Source organism: Cetorhinus maximus, chromosome 2 (genome assembly GCF_964194155.1).
Source record: "Cetorhinus maximus chromosome 2, sCetMax3.hap1.1, whole genome shotgun sequence".
Lineage (NCBI taxonomy): Eukaryota > Metazoa > Chordata > Chondrichthyes > Lamniformes > Cetorhinidae > Cetorhinus > Cetorhinus maximus.
The window spans coordinates 154,424,594-154,444,425 of NC_135880.1; the positions used below are offsets into that span (position 1 = coordinate 154,424,594).

Consider the following 19,832-nt stretch of genomic DNA (forward strand, 5'->3'; position numbering starts at 1 on the left):
GGTAGATGCTGAGAGGACGTTTCCCCTCATAATGGAACCGAGAACTAGAGGATACAGTTCACAAATATGGGATCTCTCATTTAAGAATGAGATGAGGAGATTTTTTTTCTCTCAGAGGGTTGTTAGTCTTTGGAATTCACTTACATAGAGAGCAGTGGAGGCTGAGACATTGAATATCTTCAAGGCTGAGTTAGACAGATTTTTGATCAACAAAGGAGTCCAGATTATGGAGGGCAGGCAGGAGAGTGGAAATCCACAATCTGATCAACCATGATTTTATTCAATGGCGGAGCAGGCTCAAGGGGTCAAATAGGCTATACCTGCTTCTATTACTTATGTTCTTAAGGAAGTTATGCTGAACTATATACATCTCTGATTAGGCCAAAAGTAAAGTATTATGTCTAGTTCTGGCCGCCGTATGTTAGGAAGGATGTGAGGGTCATTGTGATGATGCCATGGATGAAGGATTTCAGCAATAATGTTAGGTTGTTGAAGCTGGAGTTGCTTTTCTTGGAGAAAATTAGTTGCAGGGAAATCTAATAGAGGTGTACAAGATTATGACAAGTTATAAGTTAGACAAAAAGGAGCTGATGGTACAAGGACTGGTGGACACAGATTTACAGTTTTGGACAAGAGATGCAGGGGGATGTGAGGAAGAACCTTTTATGCTGTGAGTGGCACTGGAACTAACTGCCTATGGAGGTGGTGGAAGCAGAGACAATCAATATTTCAAAAGGAAATTGAAGGGGCACTCGAAGCAAATAAACTTTCAGGGCTACAAGGGTAGAGAGGGAGGATGGGACTGTTATGACTGATTCAGTTGGTAGAGCGGAGTTATTTTTTAAAACCTGAGAGGGAAACTTTAAACAACTGTCATAATCAATAATTTTAAGTGACATGTTTGAGATGCGACTCTAAACTCAGAAATCAGACCACTCACAGAATCACACAGTGCAGAAGAGGCACTTCAGCCCATCGAGAGTGCACTGACACGTGAGGAACACCTGACCAACTTACTTAAGCCCATTTACCAACATTTGGCCCATAGCCTTGAATGTTATGACGTGCCAAGTGCTCATCCAGGTACTTTTTAAAGGATGTGAGGCAGCCCGCCTCTACCACCCTCCCAGGCAGCACATTCCAGACCGTCACCACCCTCTGGGTAAAAAGGTTTTTCCTCACATTCCCCCTAAACCTCCTGCCCCTCACCTTGAACTTTGGTCCCCTCGTGACTGACCCTTCAACTAAGGGGAACAGCTGCTCCCTATCCACCCTGTCTATGCCCCTCATAATCTTATACATCTCAATCAGGTTGGCACTCAGTCTTCTCTGCTCCAACAAAAACAACCCAAGTCTATCCAAGCTCTCTTGATGACTTAAATGTTTCATCCCAGGCAACATCCTGGTGAAATAAAAGCAAAAAACTGCGGATGCTGGAAATCCAAAACAAAAACAAAAATACCTGGAAAAACTCAGCAGGTCCAGCAGCATCTGTGGAGAGGAGCACCGTTAACATTTCAAGTCCTAATGACACTTCAACAGAACTAAGTAAAAATAGAAGAGAGGTGAAATATAAGCTGGTTTAAGGTGGGTTGGGGGGGGGGAGGGTTTTGGGTGGGACAAGTAGAGCTGAATAGAGGGCCAGTGATAGTTGGAGATAACAAAAAGATGTCACAGGCAAAAGGACAAAGAGGTGTTGAAGATGGTGATATTATCTAAGGAATGTGCTAATTAAGGGTAGAAAGCAGGACAAGCAAGGTACAGATAGCCCTAGTGGGGGTGGGGTGGGGTGAAGGAATCAAAAAAGGCTAAAAGGTAGGGATAAAACAATGGATGGAAATATATTTAAAAATAATCGAAGTAGGTGGGAAAATAAAAATCTATATAAATTATTGGAAAATAAAGGGGGGGGAATCGGAAAGGGGGTGGGGATGGAGGAGAGAGTTCATGATCTAAAATTGTTGAACTCAATATTCAGTCCAGAAGGCTGTAAAGTGCCTAGTCGGAAGATGAGGTGCAGTTCCTCCAGTTTGCGTTGAGCTTCACTGGAACAATGCAACAAGCCAAGGACGGACATGTGGGCATGAGAACAGGGTGGAGTGTTGAAATGGCAAGCGACAGGGAGGTCTGGGTAATGCTTGCGGACAGACTGAAGGTGTTCTGCAAAGCGGTCACCCAATCTGCGTTTGGTCTCTCCAATGTAGAGGAAACCGCATTGGGAGCAACGAATGCAGTAGACTAAATTGAGGGAAGTGCATGTGAAATGCTGCTTCACTTGAAAGGAGTGTTTGGGCCCTTGGACGGTGAGGAGAGGGGAAGTAAAGGGGCAGGTGTTGCACCTTCTGCGGTTGCATGGGAAGGTGCTGTGGGAGGGGATTGAGGTGTAGGGGGTGATGGAGGAGTGGACCAGGGTGTCACGGAGGGAATGATCCCTGCGGAATGGCACCAGGGGGGGTGAAGGGAAGATGTGTTTGGTGGTGGCATCATGCTGAAGTTGGCGGAAATGGCGGAGGATGATCCTTTGAATGCGGAGGCTGGTGGGGTGATAAATGAGGACAAGGGGGACCCTATCATGTTTCTGGGAGGGAGAGGAAGGTGTGAGGGCGGATGCGCGGGAGATGTGCCGGACACGGTTGAGGGCCCTGTCAACCACCGTGGGTGGAAAACCTTGGTTAAGGAAGAAGGAGGACGTGTCAGAGGAACTGTTTTTGAAAGTGGCACCATCAGAACAGATGCGACGGAGGCAAAGGAACTGAGAGAATGGGATAGAGTCCTTACAGGAAGTGGGGTGTGAGGAGCTGTAGTCGAGGTAGCTGTGGGTGTTGGAGGGCTTGTAATGGATATTGGTGGACAGTCTATCACCAGAAACTGAGACAGAGAGGTCAAGGAAGGGAAGGGAAGTGTCAGAGATGGACCATGTGAAAATGATGGAGGGGTGGAAATTGGAAGCAAAATTAATAAATTTTTCCAGGTCCAGATGAGAGCATGAAGCAGCACCGAAGTAATCATCGATGTACCGGAGAAAGAGTTGTGGGAGGGGGCCGGAGTAGGACTGGAACAAGGAATGTTCCACATACTCCATAAAGAGACAGGCATAGCTGGGGCTCATGCGGGTACCCATAGCCACACCTTTTATTTGGAGGAAGTGAGAGGAGTTTAAGGAGAATTTGTTCAGTGTGAGAACAAGTTCAGCCAGACGGAGGAGAGTAGTGGTGGATGGGGATTGTACGGGCTTCTGTTCGAGGAAGAAGCAGAGAGCCATCAGACCATCCCGGTGGGGGATGGAGGTGTAGAGGGATTGGACGTCCATGGTGAAGAGGAGGTGGTTGGGGCCAGGGAACTGGAAATTGTTGATATGATGTAGGGTGTCAGAAGAATCACGGATGTAGGTGGGAAGGGACTGGACAAGGGGAGAGAGAATGGAGTCAAGATAGCAAGAAATTAGTTCCATGGGGCAGGAACAGGCTGACATGATCGGTCTGCCGGGACAGTTCTGTTTGTGGATTTTGGGTAGGAGGTAGAAGCGGGCCGTCCGAGGTTGGGAGACTATCAGGTTGGAAGCTGTGGAAGGAAGATCTCCAGAGGAGATGAGGTCAGTAACTGTCCTGGAAACAATGGCTTGATGTTCAGTGGTGGGGTCATGGTCCAGGGGGAGGTAGGAGGAAGTGTCTGCGAGTTGATGCTCAGCCTCTGCGAGGTATAGGTCAGTGCGCCAGACAACAACAGCACCACCCTTGTCAGCGGGTTTGATGACAATGTCAGGGTTGGACCTGAGAGAACGGAGTGCAGCAAGTTCAGAGAGAGACAGGTTAGAGTGGGTGAGAGGAGCAGAGAAATTGAGACGACTAATGTCACGCCAAGAGTTCTCAATGAAAAGATCAAGAGAAGGTAAGAATCCAGAGGGAGGGGTCCAGGTGGAGGGAGAATATTGGAGGTGGGTAAAAGGATCCGTTGAATGGGGAGAGGACTCCAACCCAAAGAAGTGAGCACGGAGACGAACGCGGCGGAAGAAGAGTTCAGCATCGTGCCGAGCCCGAAATTCATTGAGATGAGGGCGTAAGGGCATGAAACTAAGTCCTTTGCTGAGCACTGAACGTTCAGCGTTGGAGAGGGGAAGGTCAGGGGGTATGGTGAATACACGGCCGGAGCTGGGATTAGAAGACGGGATGGGGACAGAGGGACAGGCAGGGGTGGAGGGTCCTGGATGGGTGTTGGTGTCTATGAGTTGTTGGAGCTTGCGTTCCTTTGCACCTGAAAGAAAGAGACAAAGTTTCTTGTTGAGGCGTCGGATGAGACGAAGAATGAAATGAAACTGGGGGCACGCACAGCTTTGAAAAAGCGTGCGGCAGTGATGCTGGAGGGTGAGGTCGAGTGTGTACATATGTCGGCGCATGGCACTGAGTGTGGATCTCAGAATGCGATGGGAACAGCAGTCCGAGAAATGTTTTATGTCTCGGAGATACCTGTAATCCTGGGTGGGTTCGAAACATGAGGGATGGAACTTCAGTTGAAATCCACGTGGGGTAACATCCTGGTGAATCTCCTCTGCACCCCCTCCAGTGCAATCACATCCTTCCTATAATGTGGCGACCAGAACTGTACACAGTACGCCAGCTGTGGCCTCACCAGGGTTCTACACAACTCCAACATGACCTCTCTACTTTTGTAATCTATGCCTCGATTGATAAAGGCAAGTGTCCTATATGCCTTTTTCACCACCCCACTGGTTCCAACTGGCTCCACGGTGAAAAGAACTTCATTTTGAATTTGTAAGGTGAAAATGCTTTGCCTAGTGTTTTGGTTCAGTCTATGGGTTGCTGTTGCCTTAATGGAGATTAGTTTGGGAATTTATTATAAGTTATGATAGTAGTAATTTGCAGCCATGTGTATATGTTTAACTTGTGTAAATTAATAAAATGCTTCATTTAGTTTAATGTAAAACCTCAAACTAGTGGTCTGATTCCTGAGTTTAGAGTCGCATCTCAAACATATCACTTAAAATTAGTGATATATATTGCATATTGCAGATTGCATATTGAGTATTTGTAAGAAAACCTAGCCGAATTTCTGAATATTATTCATTTACAAAGACAGGAACGATGGTGAAGCACAGCTAGCCTGTCAATTTCTGAAAAAAGACAAATGCTTTGGATGTAGCTTCTTTGTCAGAACTCAATTATCCAATCTTTCTCTTTGTAAATGCAGTTTCTAGCATTTTCTGTTTTTGTTTTGCCTAGCAATGAGTTTTCTTCTTTTTATCTGCACAAAAACATGCTAACAACATAAAAAGATACAGTGATGTAATTAGAAGCCTTGCACATTTGACATGACATTAAATCTGCTCAGCATAAAATGTGTCACTTCTTTCATAAGCTCAAATAATCAATTTGAAGATACTGATTTGCTGAAATACAGGCTGTCAGAGTCAACTAAAAAGCAACCATATTAAAGACCAGTTTCAATCCATTGCAGCTAGTGAATTCAATTTTTTTATAAGTAATTAAAATACCTATTTTTATTTCTGACTCAACTGAATATCATATAAATAACATTCATTAAATAACCAAAAACATCTAAGCCCCTGAAAAGATTTGCCTTTGATGTTCCACAGTCCTGTTTATTTTTAAAAACATTACTGTTATTTTTTTTCAGAGACTGGTGTTTTGGAACTCACTTTTCCTGCTTTCTTGTAGCTTCATTTCTCCACACTAGCCTTTGTTATTGATCTCTTTGCCTTAAAGTCGAGACAGGCCTTGGGTACTTACTGCTTGTGTATGTTCACACCTTTTACAAGGAGAATTTACTTTTTTCCTTTCTTACCTTTTCTGTCCTTGATTTTGTCTGTTATATATAAATTTCTTTGAAAGATCACGCACAATTCATTTCATTCTTAGCCCCCTTCTGAGCATGTCTGGTCAAATGCTCAGAGGAATTAATATGAGGAATTCATTTGAGGTTTGGCTCTCTGGTAAATTCTTGTGCCTCCATATTTACTAAGATGGAGGGTGCAGAGAAGGGCCAATGCAGGCAAAGACTCAGTAAGGTTCAGCAACAGAGTTCCTGGCAAATGTAATGGCAGGAATTCATTATCATTTTCTTCCTTGGTTTGCCACCTGACAGCCAGCCAAATTGACAGGCTGGCTGGCAGCTGGGATGGACTAGCAATGACAGGAGACTGCAGACTGGAACCCCTGTGGACGATCCTCAGCAACAGAGAGAGAGGTTGAATGTCGGCCCTAGGGGAAGGTGGGGAGACTAGTTGGAGGGAGAAAGACTATCGTAGCAGAAATGGCTTCAGGGAGAGAAAGGCAGTGATTGGCAAGGGAGAGGCTGAAGTGCTGGAAAAGGCACTTGTCTTTTGGAGCCAGCAGCTCACACCTCTCTTTCGCTGTTGAGTTTCCTGAACCCTGGGAAACCCATGCAGCTGGAATAAATTTTAAATTGAGCTCCCAATTGCATTGTGGGTGTCCTATTTAAATATAGTAATGAATGAGCTGCCTATTTACAACCACTGAAAAGCAGTATTGGGTACACATTTACCATATTTAAATCTCTCTCATCTGTTGTGTGGAGTTATTCTCAAGGCTTTGGTGACTATCAACAGTGATGGGATGGGCAGAGCAAGGAATTAATAGCATCGGATTAAGGGATGCAAGTACACAGTTATACAGCACTGGTTTGTGATCCTCTAAGGCTATTTCTAAACATTAAATTTTGTGCTTTGTGATTGATCCCTATAACTTTACCTGTGTTTGTCTCTCTCTTTCTGTCTTACAATGTATATTTCACATGACAGGAACTCCCCTCAAACGTAATTGCATAGAATTTCGAGCATAGAAACAGACTCTTTGTCCAAATTAGTCTGTGTTGCCATTTATAGGCATAAGCCTCCTCCCATTCCACTTACCTCATCTCAGCCTTTCAGCACATCTTTATATTCCGTTTCTCACATGTACCTTTTGAAAATATCCAAGTTACTTGCTTCAACCACTTCTTCTGGTATCGAGTTCTCCAATCTAACCAAAGCAAAGAAATTTCTCCTGATTCCCCGATTGGATTTATTAGTAACTATCTTGTACTCATGGCCCCTCGTTTTGGATTCTCCCACAAGTGGAACCATTCTCTCCACATCTACCCTGTCTAAATCATTTCTAATTTTAAAAACCTCTATCTGGGCTTCTCCAAGCTCTCTCTTTTCTAAAGGAAAAACACCCAACCTGTTCAATCTTATCTGATAGCTTTGATCTCTGAGTTCTGGGTACCAGCTTTGTAAATATTTTTTGCACTTTCTCCGGTACTTCTCCGTACCTTTTATAATATGGAGACCACATTTGTGTACTGTACTCTTAAGTGTAGGGTCCACTACCAATTTATTATAACTTCACTATACCACTGGAAATATAATCCCTGTGCTTTGTTAGCATTTTAATTGATTTGTTGACCCGTAATACTGCTTTTAATTTGTTCACTTTTTAAATTTATTAATGAGATGTGGGTGTGACTGGCAAGGCTAACATTTATTGTGCATCCTTAATTGCCTTTCAGGAGGTGGTGAGCTGCCTTCTTGCGCAGCTGCAATCGATGTGGTGAAACTACTCCCACAGTTCTGTTATGTAGGGAGTTTGAGATCAAATCCGTAATGTATGCTATGAATAACAGTGGTCCCAGCACTTTCTAACCACCTCCAAAGTGAATAATTACCCCTTCTCCGTAGAATCATAGAAAAGTTACAGTGCAGAAAGAGACCATTAGCCTATCATGTCTGTGCCGGCCAGAAAACAATGTAAAAAATAAATTAACCATTCATTTTAATCCCAGTTCCCAGCATCTGGTCTGTGGTCTTGCAGGTTACAGAGCTTCAGATGCAGGTCCAAGCACCTTCTGAATGAGTTGAGCATTTCAGCCACAACCACAGATATAGGCAGTGAATTCCAGGTGCTCACCACTCTCTAGGTGAAAAAGGTTTTCCTCATGTCCCCTCTAATCCTTCTACCAATCACCTTAAATCGATGCCCCCTTTTAATCATCCCTCAGCTAGGGAAATCAAGTCTTTCCTGTCTACCCTATCTAGGCCCCCCATAATTTTGTACACCTCAGTAAGGTCACCCCTCAGCCTGCTCCGTTCTAATGAAATCAACCCTAGCCTATCCAATCTTTCCTCATAGCTGCAATTTTCAAGCCCTGGCAGCATTCTTGTAAATCTTCTGTGTACTCTCTCCAGAGCAATTATGTCCTTCCTGTAATATGATGACCAGAACAGTACACAAAATTCCAGCTGTAGCCTAACCAGCGTTTTATACAGTTCCAACATTGCACCCCTGCTTTTACATTCAATGCCTCACCCAATAAAGGAAAACATTCCATATGCTTTCTTTACCACCTTATCTACCTGTCCTGCCACCTTCAGGGACCTGTGGACATGTACTCCTAGTCTCTCACTTCCTCAACCCCTCTCAATATCCTCCCGTTTATTGAGTATTCCCTCGCTTTGTTTGCCCTCCCCAAATACATTACTTCACGCTTTTCTGGATTGAATCCCATTTGCCACTTTTCTGCCCACTCACCCAAACTATTGATATCTTTCTGGAGAGAACAGCTACCCACTTCACTATCAACTACACAGCCAATGTTTGTGTCATCTGCAAGTTTCCTAATCATACCTCCCACATTTATGTCCAAATCATTAATATATACAACAGGCAGCAAGGGCCCCAACACTGAGCCCTGTAGAACACCACTGGAAACTGTTTTCCATTCACAAAAACATCCATCGACCATTACCCTTTGTTTCCTGTCATTGAGTCAATTTTGGATCCAACTTGCCACCTTCCCCTGTATCCCATGGAATCTCACTTTTCTGATCAGTCTGCCATGTGGGCCCTTGTCAAATGCCTCACTAAAATCCATGTAGACAACATCCACCGCACTACCCTCATCAATCCTCCTTGTTACTTCCTCAAAAGACTCTATTAAGCTAGTGCGACACGATCTTCTGTAACAAAACCATGCTGACTGTCCCTGATCAACCCATGCCTTTCTAAGTGATAGTTTAGCCTGTCTCTCAGAATTGATTCCGATAATTTGCCCTCCTCTAAAGTCAGACTGACCATTCTATAATTTTCTGGCCTATCCCTTGCACCCTTTTTAAATAACGACACAACATTGGCAAACCTCCAATCCTCTGGTACCCCGCCGCTATCTGGTGTGGATTGGAAAATGATCCTCAGAGCATCTTCTATTTCCTCCGTGGCTTCCTTTAACAGCCTAGGATACAATCCATCCAGCCCTGGTGAGTTATCCACCTGCAAGGATGTCAGTCGCTCCATTACTTCCTCTCTCACCATGCTTATCGTATCTAATGTTTCACCCTCCTCTTTAACTAGAATGTCTGCATTATCCCTCTCCTTAGTGAAGACAGAGACAAAGTACTCATTGAGAACCCTGCCCACATCTTCAGCATCAATGCACAAGTTACCATATACTTCTCTGATAGGCCCTATCCTTTCCTTAGTTATTTTCTTGCCCTTAATGTACTGGTAAATCATCTTTGGGTGTTCTTTGATTTTATCTGCCAATATTTTTTCTGTGCAGATTCTATGATTTCAGTACCTTTCCTGTCACTAGTTAAATTGCATGGTCTAGGTTGGTTATGGTTCCAGATTTCGTACTATCTTTCTTGTATACAGGAGCAACATTAGCTGTCGGTTCTCTGGCAGTAGAACTTTTGTATTTACAAACTTGCACCTCTGCTATCTGCTCCCCAATTTCCTTCAGTATGCATGAGTGCATACCATCCAGACCTGGGGTTTTATTTTCTCTTAGTTTTGCTAGTTTCTTGCTTTTTATCTCAACTGGGTTATAGTTCTTTTTGAGCTTATTTGCTGAGGAGCATGACCCAATATCCATGCTCCTCAGACCTCGCTGTTCATGTTTGGGGATTATCGCAAAACATTTAATATAAATTTTACTTGAATGGAAATTGAAATTTGTCGTCTCACAGTATTTTAAATAATTTGGGAAACATCTTGATGCAGAAACTGCTAGGAGCCAGAGAATGATATCACAGTACAGCTGACTGGTACTGATATATCTTGCAAAATTAGATATACTGCACATACTCACACTGTACCTTCCAAATCCAGTTCAGAGTCATGACATTGGGCAAAAATATCGAATCTGAACCCATGCTTTTGAGAGGGACTGAGTTTTTCAAGTAAAATGTTTAATGCAGGCCTTCAAGGACAATTCATACTTTAAATCTTTATTCTGAATTTTAGAAATTTTGGTTATAAAAGGGCGAAAAGTGATAATTGAAAAAGAAATTCTAAAGCATTTTGAAGAATATGTGGGAAACCCAGTGGGCAGATAAAGCAATCGCAGGGTTATGTGTCTATACTGGCAAAATCCATTATGAATACAGACAGAAGAACATGATTATGATAGCCTTGTGATTATGGAAATGAACAGCATCCCATAGGCTATGATTCCAAATCCGAACAAGTTGTGAAATTGAATTTAATATGAATGCTTGAGAGATACAGATTTGTCATTAAAAAAAAGCACTGGTTCATTGGGCAGGATTTTTCAGTCGGTGTGCGGGGGCGGGCCCGACACACCGACACATAAAATGACGCCCGATGATGTCGGGCGTGCGTCCCGATGTCATCACGCTGTCTCACGATGTTTTGTTCGGCGGGCACGCCTGGAGTCGGCTGCACGTCTGCCGATCTGTAAACATAGAAACATAGAAACTAGGAGCAGAAGTAGGCCATTCGGCCCTTCAAGTCTGCTCCGCCATTCATTATGATCATGGCTGATCATCCAACTCAATAGCCTGCTCCCGCTTTCTCCCCATATCCTTTGACCCCTTTTGCCCCAAGAGCTATATCTAACTCCTTCTTGAAAACATACAATGTTTTGGCGTCAACTACTTTCTGTGGTAGCGAATTCCACAGGCTCACCACTCTCTGGGTGAAGAAATTTCTCCTCATCTCAGTCCTAAATGGTTTACCCCATATCCTCAGACTGTGACCCCTGGTTCTGGACTCCCCCACCACCAGGAACATCCTTCCTGCATCTACCCCGTCTGGTCCTGTTAGAGTTTTATAGGTTTATATGAGATCCCCCCTCATTCTTCTGAACTCCAGCGAATATAATCCTAACCGACTCAATCTCTCCACATCTGTCAGTCCCGCCATCCCAGGAATCAGTCTGGTAAACCTTCGCTGCACTCCCTCTATAGCAAGAACATCCTTCCTCAAATAAGGAGACCAAAACTGCACACAATATTCCAAGTGTGGTCTCACCAAGGCCCTGTACAATTGCAGCAAGACATCCCTGCTCCTGCACTCGCATCCTCTCACTATGAAGTCCAACATACCATTTGCCTTCTTTACCGCCTGCTGCACTTACATGCTTACCTTCAGCAACTGGTGTACGAGGACACCCAGGTCTCATTGCACATTCCCCTCTCTCAATTTATAGCCATTCAGATAATAATCTGCCTTCATGTTTTTGTTACCAAAGTGGACAATCTCACATTTATACACACTATACTGCATCTGCCATGCATTTGCCACTCACTCAGCTTGTCCAAATCACACTGAAGCATCTCTGCATCCTCCTCACAGCTCACCCTCCCACCCAGCTTTGTGTCATCTGCAAATTTGGAGATATTACATTTAGTTCCCTCATATATAATATATATATTAATATATATTGTGAATAGCTGATGTCCCAGCACTGATCCCTGCGGTACCCCACTAGTCACTGCCTGCCATTCGGAAAAAGACCCGTTTATTCCTACTCTTTGTTTCCTGTCTGCCAACCAGTTTTCTATCCATTTCAATACACTACCCCCAATCCCATGCGCTTTAATTTTACACCCCAATCTCTTATGTGGGACTTTGTCGAAAGCCTTCTGAAAATCCAAATAAACCACATCCACTGGCTCCCCCTCATCAACTCTACAAGTTACATTCTTGAAAAATTCCTGTAGATTTGTCAAGCATGATTTCCCTTTCGTAAATCCATGCTGACTCTGTCCAATTCTGCCACTGTTTTCCAAGTGCTCAGCTATTAAATCTTTTATAATGGACTCTAGAATTTTCCCCACTACCGACGTCAGACTGACCGGTCTATAATTCCCTGTTTTCTCTCTATCTCCCTTTTTAAATAGTGGGATTACGTTAGCTACCCTCCAATCTGTAGGAACTGTTCCAGAGTCTATAGAATCTCAGAAGATGACCACCAATGCATCCACTATTACTAGGGCCACTTCCTTAAGTACTCTGGGATGTAGATTATCAGGCCATGCGGATTTATCGGCCTTCAATCCCAACAATTTCTCCAACACCATTTCCCTACTAATAATGATTTCTTTAAGTCTCTCCCTATCACTAAACACTGTGTTCCCCAACATTTCTGGCATGTTATTTGTATCCTCCTTTGTGAAGACAGAACCAAAGTATGTATTTAGTTGGTCAGCCATTTCTTTGTTCCCCATTATAAATTCCACTGCTTCAGACTGTAAGACCTACATTTGTCTTCACCAATCTTTTTCTCTTCACATGCCTATATAAACTTTTACAGTCAGTTTTTATGTTCCCTGCAAGCTTACTCTCGTCCTCTATTTTCCCCTTCTTAATCAATCCCTTAGTCCTCATTTGATGAATTCTAAAGTGCTCCCAATCCTCAGGTCTTTTGTTTATTTCTGGCCAATTTGGATCTAATACTATCTCTAATTTCCCTTGTAAGCCATGGTTTGGCCACCTTTCCTGTTTACTTTTGCGTCAGACATGAATAAACAATTGTTGCGCTCTTTGAACGTTTGCCATTGCTTATCCACCGTCATCACTTTAAGTAACATTTCCCAATCCGTCTCATACCATCGTAGTTTCCTTTATTAAGATTCAGGACCCTAGTCTCAAAATCAACTACGTCACTCTCCATCTTGATGAAGAATTTTATCATATTATGGTCGCTCATCCCCAAGGGGCCTTGCACAACTAGATTGCCAATCATTCCTTTGTCATTACACAATACCCAGTCTAGGATGGCCTGTTCTCTAGTTGGTTCCTCAACGTATTGGTCCAGAAAACCATCCCGTATACACTCCAGGAATTCCTCTTCTACAGTATTGTTACTAATTTGATTTGCCCAATCTATTTGCGGGTTAAAGTCACCCAGAATTACAGATGTTCTTTTATTGCATGTGTCTCTAATTTCCTGTTTAATGCCATTCCCAACATCACCACTACAGTTTGCAACCCCCACTAACGTTTTTTGCCCCTTATTGTTTCTCAGCTCTACCCATAGATTCCACATTGTCGGAGCTAATATCTTTCCTCACTATTGCGTTAATTTCCTCTTTAACCAGCAATGCAATTCCACGGCCTTTTCCCTTTTGTCTGTCCTTCCTAAATACTGAATACCCCTGGATGTTCAGTTCCCATCCCTGGTCACCCTGCAGCCATGTCTCCGTAATCCCGACCATATCATACCTGTTTATGCAGTTAATTCATCCATTTTATTGCGAATGCTCCTCGCATTAAGGCACAAAGCCTTAAGGCTTTTCTTTTTAACATTACTTATCCCATTCCCACTATTTTTCACTGAGGCCCTGTTTGATCCTTTCCCTTGATTTCCCTGCCTATCACTTTTCTTATTCCCCTTTCTGTCTTTTGTTCTTGTCCTTGATTCCCCCTCCTCTGACTCCTTGCATAGGTTCCCATCCCCATGCAGCTCCGTGCCTCAAGGAGATTGAAGCGCTCTTTCGCGCTGGCCCCGACTCTCTCTCCTCCCTGAATTGGCCTGCCCAGGTAAAATGGTGGCGTGGAGCCGATCGCAGGCTCCCACCGAGCCCACCCGCTGCCTGAAAAATTCAGGCCATTGATATACTTTGGGGAAATGAATCAGCCAGCCCTACATGTGCTCCAGTCAATATCATGTGTTTGATTCTCGATGCCTTGAAGTAGTTTAGCAAGATAAACAACTGTCATTGGCAACTGGAGACAAGCAATAAATGTGGCCTTCCATAGTTTCATTCACATCCGGTGAATAAATAAATGTTTAAAATATTATAATGGAGAAAGTTGATGTGAAAATCTGACAAAAACACGACAACCATAATTAGTAGACTTTTATATGTTAGCTATATTTTAACATGGGAAATATTGGAATGCTACTGCAGAGTGCTAACCTAGAACAATCCCATGAGAGAAGACATTGATTCCAGTAATTCATGCTGCTCCAGCAAAATTGATAACCATGGCTGGAGAGTGTAAATACAATATAACAAGTTTACATTCACAGCCTCCATTATTAATTTGAATGTAGGAATTTAGGACGGAAATAAGAACAGTATTCCTTCAAAACAGAAACTGAATTTGGTTTACATACCCTTGTCCAATGCCCCCACATTCCCCAAACTCTGCTTCACCATTCCCTTGTTCAGTGACATGATAGATTGACTGGTATCTTACGAAACAGCGTATGTATGTATACTCTGATCTAATTATCCATGACCTTCTACTATGCTTCACATAAAGGCTCATCTCGCGTCATTTTACGCGCCAGCATGTCAGGCCCGCCCCCGCATGCCAACTGAAGAATTCAGGCCTATGTGTTCAAGGACCAAACCACACCTTCTGAACATCATTTAGAGCTGCAAAGTATTTATCTTCATACCCTCTCTTTGAATGGTGCTTAGAGGCTGAATGGGGTCAGCCACAATCTAATCTGCATGTGCCATATAAAATGAATGTTGAATTATTGATATTGGTATTTCAACCCATTTTAGGGTTAAACTTTCACACTGATGCCGCATGAGCCATGAATAACATTAACATTAAGTATGTTACATTATGCCACAGTTTGTGCTATATTTGGTCATTGCCTCTATAAATGAAAATTGTAGGTCAACAAATAGAGATGGTGACCAAAGAAGAAGCATTAATTGTAAGGATTTTACCTGAAATCGAGGATTCAATTGAAGAATTCATTGTTCAGGAACTGTACCAATCAAATTGCCTTATGATTTTGGTTCAAATTAACTGTTTTGAATTTGCTGGGCTTATTTGGGTTATTGTGAATGTAAAACTATAAATTTATTTTTCAACTTCCTCCTCCTCCCTCAAACATACATACAAAAACATTTCTTCACAGGATAAATAATTGTGTTGGAGAGGACAATCACTGGCTCTTCCTACTGCTATGTTTCTACACAGTGTTCTTGAGTTTCCTCACGTTAGTCCTCAATTTCTGCCAATATTACTACCTCCAGCCTCTAACAAAAGTAAAAGAGGTAAGAAAATTGGATGAATGTTTCTTCTTGATAATTTCATTGTGACGTTAAATTTGAAATATGCAATAAGTTGCATTATTTGAACTGTTGTACACAAGGCCAGGCCATGCAGCAATTCCACTCTAGATGCTTTTATAAATAATTTATTTGATTTGTGGTTTCTATAGAAAATAATTATGCCACGTACCAATATTGGTCAAGAGGATGGGTTGACAACCAACTCTCAAGACGCCTGAGGCATTGCTCCCTGTGATTTTTCTCTCCCCTTAAAATGGCATATCATGCAGCCACCTTGCTTCAGAAAGTGGCCTTACAATGGTTTTCTAATGTTCAATTGGCAGAATGTCACCATGCAGATACATTTTATACTCCACATGATGCAAAATTTTCTTTTAAGATTTACAGAAAAAAGACGCATGTATTGGGAATTGTTGGCTTTTTCCCAACCAAAATTGAAGCTTGCAACTGGAATGTTTATCAAAATGTTTCTGGATTATTGAAATAACAATTTAGGGATAGAATTTCTACTTATTTCTACTAGTTTTGTGCCAAGATTCTAGCACAATCTCAGTCGAATCAACTGAACAAAAAGCCGGAAAATTTCTAACATGATGAGTTCTGCCCAAAACCACTTACACTCATGTTCCCCGTGATCTTTTCTGCTGTTTCAAGATTGAATTTGCCAAAATCAGGCCCTGCCAACAAAATAATCCACAAAATAATGCTGCTCCTGGCATGCCCTCCTGCACTCTTCATTGAACCAGGGTTGATCCCCTGCTTGATGGTAATGGTAGAGTGGGGGATATGCCGGGCAATGAGGTTGCAGATTGTGTTCAAGTACAAGGCTGCTGCTGCCCACAGCGCCTCATGGACGCCCAGTCTCGAGTTGCTAGATGTGTTCGAAATCTATCCCATTTAGCATGGTGGTAGTGCCACACATCACGATGGAGGGTATCATCAATGTGAAGACGTGACTTCATCTCCACAACGACTGTGCGGTGGTCACTCCTACCGATATTTTCATGGACAGATGCATCTGTGGCAGACAGGTTGGTGAGGATGAGGCCAAGTATGTTTTTCCCTCTTGTTGGTTCCCTCACCACCTGCTGCAGACCCAGTCTAGCAGCTCTGTCATTTAGGACTCAGCCAGCTCAGTCAGTAGTGGCGCCACCGAGCTGAACGTGTGTGCTGAACATGAGCTTTTAATCAACAATACAGTTTTCCACCTCCCTAATCACAACAAGACATCCTGGATGCACCCCCGTTCTATAGCTTGGCATCTAATTGGCTTTGTCATCACAAGGCAAGGGGACAGGCAGGATGTGCTGTAATGAAAGCCATGCGCTGCACTGAGTGCTGGATTAACTACTGTCTTATCATCTCAAAGCTAAACATCAAGATCTATCCTCCGCTATGCCCCCAGAGCTTGAAAGTCCAAGGCGGCACCATGTCCCAAGGCTCAAACAGAGAATCATGAAGGAAACTCTCTCAGAGAAACTTATCACCCGGTATAGCGAAAATGGACATTCACTACATTGAGGATGATTGGGCGAGCTTGGGGATATGGTGCTCTCTACTATTTAAAGACCCTTGACCCTACCTCTCAAAGTTTCAAGATTGGTTCGATGAAAACAATGAGGCAATCTAGAATTGTTTCATTCATTCATGGGATGTGGGCATCACTGGCTAGGCCAGCATTTATTGCCCATCCCTAATTGCCCTTGAATAGGTGGTGGTGAGCTGCCTTCTTGAACCACTGCAGCCCATGTGGTGTAGGTACACCCACAGTGCTGCTAGGGAGGGAGTTCCAGGATTTTTACCCAGCAACAATGAAGGAACAACGATATATTTCCAAGTCAGGATGGTGAGTGGCTTCGTGGTGTTCCCACAGCCATAGGATTATTATTCCAGCTGTGATCTACAAGGCTGGAGATCGACACCTGATTAAGACACTCACTACTCTTTCAGTCTATCCCGCAAGAATGCAACGATGCCTCCATTGTCAACCTGTACAAGTGGACAGGAACTTGCCAATTTTGCAACCATCAAAGAGGAATTCATCAAAATCTTCGCCAGAATTCTACTGAACCACTTAGCGCAACATCTTAACCAGGATCTGCTGCTAGTGTGGTTTCCGAAAAGGTCAAGGAACCACTGCTATGCTGTTTACAGTCAGAAAGCTGGAGGAGAAATTCCAAGAATAGAACATGGACCTCTACACCACGTTTGTTCACCATTCCCAGTCTCTAATGGGTTAAACAGAGGTTTGTTATTAGCCATAGTAAGATTTGTTAGCAGAGAAAGGTTTATTGCAGTTTCAAGGTTTATTAACTAGTAGATAGAGGAATGGAAGGTCTGCTCCAACCTCTGGAGTGCATATCCTGTCCTGTGGGTAACTCCAGGATTCTTACCATGTCATGGATAACCATTTGTTCAGGAAATATCAACAGTTATCGCTGCTTGAGCTCTGTGTTTTGAAATTTGAGCAGCAGCTGGCATCACTGCGGTGCATCCATGAGGTTGAGAGCTTCATGGATAACTCATTTCTAGATGTGGTCACTCCGCAGCTTAAGAATATAGAAACGTAGAAACTAGGAGCAGGAGTAGGCCATTCAGCCCTTCAAGCCTGCTCCGCAATTCATTATGATCATGGCTGATCATCCAACTCAATAGCCTGCTCCCGCTTGCTCCCCATACCCTTTGATCCCTTTCGCCCCAAGAGCTATATCTAACTCCTTCTTGAAAACATACAATGTTTTGGTCTCAACTACTTTCTGTGGTAATTAATTCCACAAGTTCACCACTCTCTGGGTGAAGAAATTTCTCCTCATCTCAGTCCTAAATGATCTACCCCGTATCCTCAGACTGTGACCCCTGGTTCTGGAGTGCCCCACCATTGGGAACATCCTTCCTGCATCTACCCTGTCTAGCCCTGTTAGAATTTTATAGGCTTCTATGAGATCCCCCCATATGCTTCTGAACTCCAGCGAATATAATCCTAATCGACTCAATCTCTCCTCATATGTCAGTCCCGCCATCCCAGGAATCAGTCTGGTAAACCTTCGCTGCACTCCCTCTATAGCAAGTACATCCTTCCTCAGATAAGGAGACCAAAACTGCACACAATATTCCAGGTATGCAGGGAGAGCGTGAATGGGTGACCACCAGACAGTCAGAAAGAAACAGGCAGGTAGTGCAAGAGTGCCTTGAGTGCATCCCACTCTCCAACCAGTATTCAGTTCTGAATACTGATGAGACTGATGGAGTGTAGTCCAAGTCCATGGCAGCAAGGATGGCTCAGCTGTACAGCAGGATACCAAAAAGACTGGAAGAGCAGCAGTGATAGAAGGTCCGATAGTTAGGGGAATAGACAGGCATTTCTGCGGCTGTAGACGTGAATCCAGGATGGTGTGTTGCCTCCCTGGTGCCAAGGTCAAGTATGTCATTGAGCGGCTGCATAGCACTCTGAGAGGAGAGGGTAAGTGGCTAGCAGTCATGGTCTACATCGGTACAAATTACATAAGCAGAAAGAGGGATGTGGTCCTGCAGTAAGAATTTAGGGAGCTTGGTAGGAAATTAGCAAGCAGGACCTGAAAAGTAGTTATAAGATTACTCCCAGTACCACACGCAAGTGAGTATAGAAACAGGAGGATAAAGCAGATGAATGCGTGGCTGGAAAGGTGGTGAAGGAGGGAGGGCTTTAGATTCTTATGACATTGGCACTGGCTCTGGAGGAGATGGAACCTGTACAAGCCGGACAGATTGCACCTAACTGGAGCTGGCCCGAGCTCCTTGCCTTCCATGAGTTCCTTTACTGAGGAGGGTTTAAACTAACTTGGCAGATGTGTAGAAACTAGGAGTGATATCAGAGAGTAATACCAAGGTGCACAGAATACTGGGAGAGATAAATAGCACTAAAGTAGGGAATATTAAGTTATGAGGTTGGGTCGGAGTAAGGGAGAAAGTAATAGAGTCTAAATCAGGGTTACTGTGCATGTTTGTGAATGCGGTAAATAAGATTGGTGAGTCACAGACACAGATTGCCATATGGTATTGTGGCTAAAACAGAATTTTCCCTGCTGAAAGGAGTGCAGGACTGGGTATTAAATATTCCTGGATACAAGATGTTCAGGAAAGATAGGAAAGGAAGAAAAGGAGTGGCGGTATTGATAAAGAGAGCATTGCAATGCTGGAGAGAGAGGATGGGTGGAATCTTGTTGAGACATCAGGGGTCTTGCCTGCCAGCTACAGACCCGGCGAGAGACCCGGGTTGCTGCTTTTCGGGAAGGTCCGCCAAACCACAGGTCAACCAGTCAGCGGCGGGGCCAGTGGCGGATCTTCCCCTAGAATCGAGACTCTGGGGACGGAAGTCTTGCCTACCAAAAGCTGCCAGCCTGATCAGATCACAAAGACGGGTGAGCAAAAATATAAAAAATTGCAGGACCCTGAGTAACGCAGAGTCAAAGAATCTGGGCAGTTACAAAAAAGAAGCTGTGCTTACATTATAGAATAGGTGATGGTCCTGGGG

General features: G+C 43.6%; 1 protein-coding gene across 2 annotated transcripts in view; it reads left to right on the top strand.

Moving 5' to 3' along the window:
* zdhhc21 (zDHHC palmitoyltransferase 21) overlaps positions 1-19,832 on the top strand; it is a 221,781-nt gene that overhangs the window by 139,520 nt on the left and 62,429 nt on the right. For both annotated transcript variants that reach the window (XM_078570528.1, XM_078570529.1), the window contains exon 5: positions 15,166-15,304. In XM_078570528.1, coding sequence (XP_078426654.1) covers positions 15,166-15,304 — 139 coding nt within the window. The remainder of the gene's footprint in view (positions 1-15,165; positions 15,305-19,832) is intronic.